This window comes from Gossypium hirsutum, chromosome A11, assembly GCF_007990345.1.
Source record: "Gossypium hirsutum isolate 1008001.06 chromosome A11, Gossypium_hirsutum_v2.1, whole genome shotgun sequence".
NCBI lineage: Eukaryota > Viridiplantae > Streptophyta > Magnoliopsida > Malvales > Malvaceae > Gossypium > Gossypium hirsutum.
Window position 1 is genome coordinate 113,485,726 of NC_053434.1, and position 7,205 is coordinate 113,492,930.

Consider the following 7,205-nt stretch of genomic DNA (forward strand, 5'->3'; position numbering starts at 1 on the left):
AAACTTTTATAAATAGTATCAAATTCTTATCACTCAACCAACAAATTTTGATAAGATATCAAGAATTACTATCAAAATAAATCATTATGAATACTGAAGCTCAAAATTTTTTTTAATAATCTCATTATATGTTTTGATTATATTTTTTTATACAATGTCAAAAATTACTCATAATCCCTCCCCAACCCATAAATAAGAATACACTTGAACATACTCAAATCTACATTCTACTATATTGATAATAACATTCATATTAATCGAATCAAGTCTCAATCCATAACTAAAATTTGTTTAATTTACACAAATAAACTCGATTTTGAGAATTCAAAAATCTCAAAAACTTACTCAATCACGTAACCTATCCGGGCCTAACCCGATACTAATTGAAGCAGGGCCCGTTTTGATAGAAAAGAGTTTCTTGAGGAAAGGGAAAAGAGTAAGCTTCCTGCTTTTATTTCTATATCATCAAATTGTCACTTCTGCACTGCTGCCTTTTCTTCTTCTTCGAGCGATCTAAAACCCTAAATCAGAATGAATGTAAGTCATTCCATTGTTATCTTTGAAACCCAATTTTAAATTGTTAATCTAATGCATCATCCTTCAAAAAAAGCACTTATTTTGACCTTTTTTTTTAATGTTCTTTATTTCCGTAAAGCAGTTTACGGCTTCAAAGCAACCTGAAAGTTGCTTGCTTGGCCCTGAATCGGATTCCCAAAGGACACTGTATGTTCTTTATCTGATGCCCAAATAAACCAGGGTTTTTTCTTTGGTTGTTGGTGTTTGAAAATTTTTCCTTTTTTTTTTACTTTTTTCCTGGATTTTGTTAGGTACCCATATGTGACAGGAACATCAGTCGTGGCTTTAAAGTATAAAGATGGGATTTTGATGGCTGCTGATATGGGAGGTTAGCTCATACATTTTCACTAGCTATTATTTATTTTCTGAATTTTTATTTGGTGTTTTTCTGTGTGTTTGAATTGCTCTTTTTATTTGAAAATGGATCGTGCTCTTGGAGAAAACTATGAAAGTGAAAAGGCTAATGGTTCTGGCCCTTTGTAGTCTTTCTTATGTGTTTTTGGATCATGATATGGCTCATCGAATCTTCCTTATCTTCAACCTTTAATACTGCTTTTAATGTTATTGTAGGATTGATAGTTCAGTTAGATTTTCCGACTATTTCTAAGTTAGTAGCATAAGAATTGTCAGCTGTTATGTTGGTCTGACTCCTCATTCTTCTTGAATTATTGGTGTCCAACATTTGGATATGACCTCCAAGGGTCCTTCAAATATATGGAAAAACTTGGAATTATCTATCGATATTCATGTCCTATACATATACATAACTGATACTCACACCTGAGTTTGAGTAACATAGGTAATGCCGAAGTTGAAGTCATTGTAATCTGTAGCATAAATCTTTATGTTTAATAAAATTCGGACCTTGTATTTGAAATGACCGTTAATAAGATGCTTGTTTGAGAGTATTCTCTCAGTGATATGCACTTATAGATTTTATATTTAAAGCTAGACTATGTAGATGGTATATGTTTGTTTGATTGTAGCACCTTCCATATAAGTAGGAACATGAATTTATTTGTTTGAACCTTCATACTCTATCATTCAAGTTCTTATTCTCTCTCTCTCTCCCTGTTTTTGAAATCAACTTATTCAACCTGTAAGGACCCATAGAACAAGATATGCACTTATAATGGCAATTGTCAAATACATTATTGCTTATTATATCTGTTGCCTCATGCATGATCTGAGCTGGACCTGGAAGTATGTTGTTTCGAGTACCATAGCATTGCAATAAAGCTAGTATGCATTCACCTGAGGCTTGTTGTCAATCTGACTGGTTCCTCGTTTCACTATCCAATTGATTTCTCTGTTAGCTAAATTGTTCTTTTCACTGCAACTTATGAATCGGAATGCTTGATCCCATTAGTGGTTCAAAGCGATCCAATTCAGTGAAATCTGTGATCCTTCTCTGAGAAGTGGAAAACTCTGTTATGAAAATGCAAGGAAACTGGCAGAATGTTAAGCAGTGGACTTTTAATCTTTGTGGGTTTGTTTTGATTCTTGAAGCAATTATCTAGTGACACGTATATTTATTTTGGTTTTTAATTTTTTTCTAATAAAAAAGAAAGGTAAGTGGTGGATAGATTTATTTTTTAAGGTAGATGATATAAATTAACTAGAATGTACATCTAATTTTTTATTAATTAAACATATTTTAAAATAAAGTAGATCGTTATAATTTTCATCATTAAATTTATGAAAATTAATTATTTTTATCAATAAATTACATCGAGTTGTATTATTTTAATTAATTGAAACATATATATATGTACATTCTTAATGTTAAATATTTCATTCCTACTAAACAAACTAAAAGAAGACTACACCTATTAGATAATTAATGATTTTTGTTCCAATTTTTGTTGCTTGTACCGAACTGATCCGCGTTTTAGGTAACACTTCATGCCTGCTGCCTGTTTATTGACAGGTTCATATGGGTCCACCCTGCGGTACAAGAGTGTGGAGCGAATGAAGCCTATTGGCAAGCATTCCCTTCTGGGTGCTAGTGGAGAAATCAGTGATTTCCAAGAGATTTTGAAGTATCTTGACGAGCTTATGTAAGTATTGACTGATATAACTCCCCCTCCCCCCTCCCATTCTCTTAGTTGTTAATCATGGAATTTATTATTCATTTTCTTTATCCACAAATCTGATTTAGGTTTTGTTGGTAACACATGTTTTTACTGTTTAAATTCTGACATAAAACTGTTGCTTTTGAATGTTTGATTATTGTAGCTTATATGACAATATGTGGGATGACGGCAACTCTTTGGGGCCTAAAGAGGTGCACAATTACTTGACTCGAGTTATGTACAACAGGCGCAACAAGTTCAATCCATTATGGAACTCCCTTGTACTTGGTGGAGTTAAAAAAGGAGAAAAGTATCTTGGAACGGTAGGCTTGGAGTTATATCTTTGACCTAATTGAACAATTTGCGGTTTTTAAGCCTGGAATTGACCGTTCTTATAACTTTGGCTTTTCAGGTCAGTATGATTGGTGTAAACTTTGAGGACAATCATGTTGCAACTGGTTTTGGAAACCACCTTGCACGACCAATCCTTCGTCAAGAGTGGCATGAGAACTTGAGCTTCGAGGATGGTGTTAAAATATTGGAGAAATGCATGCGTGTTCTCCTCTATCGTGATAGATCAGCTGTTAACAAGCTTCAGGTTTGCTTTTCCCTTTTACCATGTTGGCTCTATGTTTGAATAAAAACTTATAATTTGGTAGCGACTTGTACAGCAGCTGAACTGTGTATGGCATTCTGGGTTTCCTCCATTAGTTAACAATCTGTCTCTATGGATATTACAAATCTGATAGACTCTTTAACTTCATCATTTGTTACATGCTAGTGTGGCTGTGATTTAGGTCAATGTATTGCTCAGGATAGCTCTCATTCAATTCTATTATTCAGCTCAATTACTGCTGTCCTTTCATTTGATTATCCGAGGCAAAATTTTGCCTATTAGTTAATGTTTCATTTATTTGAAATCGGATGATTGCAGATAGCTAAGATCACCGAAGAAGGCGTGACGATTTCCCAGCCATATTCGTTAAAGACCTACTGGGAGTTCTCTGCTTTTGAGAATCCTACTCAGGGTGCTGTAGGATCATGGTAGATGTCGCCATCATTTTATCCTTTGTGGAAACATTTTATGGTATGAGAAGAACATCGATGACCCCACTAGGAGTTGAAATGAAAATCTGATGCATCTTTATGTTTGATTTGGAAACCGAGTTATGAACTTATGATGCATCTTCATGGTTGTTTAAAACGATTAAGTTGAAGGTTGATTGTTTTCATGATTAATGTTAAAGTAGATGCTTTTTCCTTTGCTGTTTGTTGATGCAAGATATAGACCATCCTGTTTGACTATTTAGTTTGGCAGAGAGCATCAAATTTAATAGAAGCTGATCATCAGTCCATTATTTACTTTGCTGAAACAATTGCCATGGAAATGGACACCTTAAGAAAAAAAATCTAGTGCCACTTTGCTCTAAACTTATCGGTTCACCTCTTTTCCGGTTATATGGTTCTGGTTGAACTGTCAGCCCATCAATTTTTTATTTAACCAATCTATCTGGGGGCTTGTGTACGAGGGCTTGTTCTTGATCAGATTGTGAAGGAGATGAATGCTGTGAGAGCGAAAGGGAATGTTCTTCTTGCTCGAATTCAACCTCCCAAACCTTTGCAGTGGCGGTACTTCTCTTCGGGTTTGAAGTATCTAAAGAGCAATGAAAAGATGAAATAATCATATTGATACATCGAGCTATACAGTTATATCCACCTGAACTGAACCGAGAAGAATGCTTTGCTTCGTGTTCTGGTTCATCATCTCCAAGTTTTGCTACTTCGATATTGGCAAAATAGATGCTTTTCTGATTCAAATAAAAAACGAATAGGACACCTCTCCTTCTGGAAGGTCATAACTAATTACGACTAAATATACTTTGTCGAAACTAATTTGAAAAAAGGGGAGTCGACATAAAAACAAAAATAGAGTCGTCACCGATCTTTTTTCGATATGCGATCGGATCACCTTGCGATTGATCATTTTAATAAAACATTTTGATTTATTAAAACAATAATTTTGGGGTCAGTGAAATTCGAGAGAAAGAGTTCGGGAGTTGGTTACGCACGAGGAAGGATTAGTACCCTCGTAATGCCTAAAGTTGGTAGCTAATTGATTAATTAATGTCTTAATGTCGAAAATTTGAAAAGATTTGAGAATACAATTCTTTTATTTAAAAAGAACACTTGAATAAATTAGATTGAATGCTAAAACCCTCCTATCTCGAAGAAATAAAATGTCACACCCAATGGGTTAGGATACAACATTTCAAACCCTCGAAATTAAGTTTGTCTTTTAATTTTCAAAACTCATGCATTTAAGTTTAAAAAGGATATTCAGTTACTTGGGTCAAATGAAAAAAATCGGAACACAGTAAGTTAGGGCACAACCTCTCAAAATTTCCAAATACAGAATATTACCTTTATTTTTAGAAATCCTTACCTCAAGAAAACAAAGTGTCATATCCAATAAGTTAGGATACAACATCTTAAATCCCCAAGAATAAGCTTTTACTTGAAACTTGTTTGGATTGAAGAAGGATACCCGGTTATCTAGATCTAACAAGGAAAATTGGAACCCAGTAAGTTAGGGCACAATCTTCTTGAAGATTCTAAATACCGAATATTGCCTTATTGGTTTTTAAAAATTCTTAGATTTAGGAGAAAATTGATGCAATATTAAAACGATGCATAGAAAACATTTGATAAAAAAAAAGGCAATATGAAAATATAGATAAATAGCACACAAAATGGCAATAAACACTTCATATACATTATTTAAGAAACTAACATCAATAATTAAAAACAGATAAATTAAAAGACGTATATAACAATTTAAAAAAACAAAGTAAGTCGAAATAAGGTGTGAAAACAATTTAAACACAATTATAAAACAAATAAGTACGTAAAAAAGAAAGTATAATAATAAGAAGCTAATTATGGCAATATTATAAAGAAATAATAATATGAATAACGAGGATCATAAGAGAAAGTATAATTATAGTATAAAAGTAAAAAAAATAATAGTAATAATAATATTAATAAAAAGAATAATAAAAAAAACAGTGATGATAACATATAATAATAATGAAATAACACTAATAATAGAAATATATAAGATAAATAAACAATAATAATAATAATGATATGTGACAATAATAATAATTTTAAAAAAATAAACATGTAAATAATAATAGGCTCATATGATAACGATAGCAGAAATTGAAAATAATAATAATGAAATAAAAATAACACTAACGATAATACTGATAATAATAATAATATTATTATAATTAATTAACTAGAAAGAAAATAGTAAAAATAACAGAAACAGACTAAATTGAATTTAAAACAGAAGTTTTGGAGTTAAATCAGAAATAAAATAATGGGGAAGGACCGAATCAAAACACGCGCAGAATAGGGAGGGACCAAAAAAGAAAATATCCTTCCTCCCAAAACACGTCGCTGCCAGGGGGATCAATTTGCAACCGTAGCAAAATCGTGGGGCGAATTTAAAAATAAAAATAACATTAATTTTAAACTCATAAAAAGCGGAGGGGTCAAATGTGAAATTATCCCCTCCATAGAAAACGCGTGGATCCCCTAGGTCGAGTCGGGTCACGTACACAGGCTAACCTAAAACGGCGCCGTTTAGGCGCCCATGTTTTGGCCCAAAACAGCGCCGTATAGGAGGATCTATAAATACCAAAAAAAAAAAATTTAAAACTTTCATTTTCCTTCCCTTTCCCACAAAAATAGAAACCCCCTTTCCCTTTTTCTCTCCAGGCCTGAAGTCTGGCCAGGTTCCAGTGCCGTCCGCCACTGTTCGCCGCCGGCCGCCGACGCCAGCGCCGCTGTGAAGGTAAGATTGTTTTTTTATTTTATTTTATGTATTTGTGTGTATATATATAATTTTAAGGAAAATAAAATTAATAAATAAAAAAAAACTAAAACAGTAACCTACATTTTTCTTCTTTTCTGTTCTGCTACTTTGATTCTTGATTTGCAATTGAAATTGCTGTTATCTTATTGATTTTTTTAGTATAAAAAAAATGTCCCCTTACAATATATTTTCAAAGGCTTTTATAACCCTTTTACAATTGATTCTTGCCTAGGTGGGCACTGAGGTGGGGGCGTGAGTAATGCGTCGCACGGCGCGAAGGGCATGCGGCTCTGGGGTGGCTTGCGGCGCGAGGGCAAAGGCTAGGGTTTCTTTGGCTGAAATTGTTTAAGTTTTTTTTTAGGGGCCATAGGATTGGGCTTAGGGCTTTGGGTTAGTTTGGGGTTTGTATTGGGTTTGGGTTTACGGTCTCCGAGCTAAATTGGGCCTTACATACTTTATGTCATATTTGAATGGGTAAGAACTTATTACAATATAAAAAAACTACTGAAACAATCTAGCCTATCAATTAACTAATTACATTGAAGTCTATGCACGACACAATAGTTCATGATGAGACTCAAAGGCTCATACATTTAATTGCGACGATGAATCTTGAGTTTAGATATTTAGAACCCATAAACTCCATGTTTTCAACTACACCAAAGCTTCAT

At 33.4% G+C, this 7,205-nt stretch overlaps 1 protein-coding gene and 1 long non-coding RNA gene across 2 annotated transcripts; both read left to right on the top strand.

Moving 5' to 3' along the window:
• Window positions 1–325: 325 nt before the first annotated feature.
• On the top strand, window positions 326–3,912 carry LOC107886397 (proteasome subunit beta type-4). The gene is made up of 7 exons (XM_016810349.2): window positions 326–537; window positions 659–723; window positions 828–904; window positions 2,507–2,636; window positions 2,815–2,974; window positions 3,064–3,249; window positions 3,586–3,912. The coding sequence occupies exons 1-7, from the start codon at window positions 532–534 to the stop codon at window positions 3,697–3,699; spliced, it is 738 nt and encodes a 245-aa protein (XP_016665838.1). The 5' UTR covers window positions 326–531; the 3' UTR covers window positions 3,700–3,912.
• Window positions 3,913–5,994: 2,082 nt separating this feature from the next.
• On the top strand, window positions 5,995–7,044 carry LOC107886406 (uncharacterized). The gene is made up of 2 exons (XR_001680758.2): window positions 5,995–6,513; window positions 6,767–7,044. It is a non-coding gene; the product is annotated as an uncharacterized lncRNA (long non-coding RNA).
• The last annotated feature ends 161 nt before the right edge of the window (window positions 7,045–7,205 follow it).

Bases quoted from the DNA above. Each gene is read 5' to 3' on its own strand.
- LOC107886397 (XM_016810349.2), top strand. The intron at 724-827 runs GTATGTTCTTTA...GGATTTTGTTAG, and splicing joins TCGGATTCCCAAAGGACACT to GTACCCATATGTGACAGGAA. The intron at 905-2,506 runs GTTAGCTCATAC...GTTTATTGACAG, and splicing joins GATGGCTGCTGATATGGGAG to GTTCATATGGGTCCACCCTG.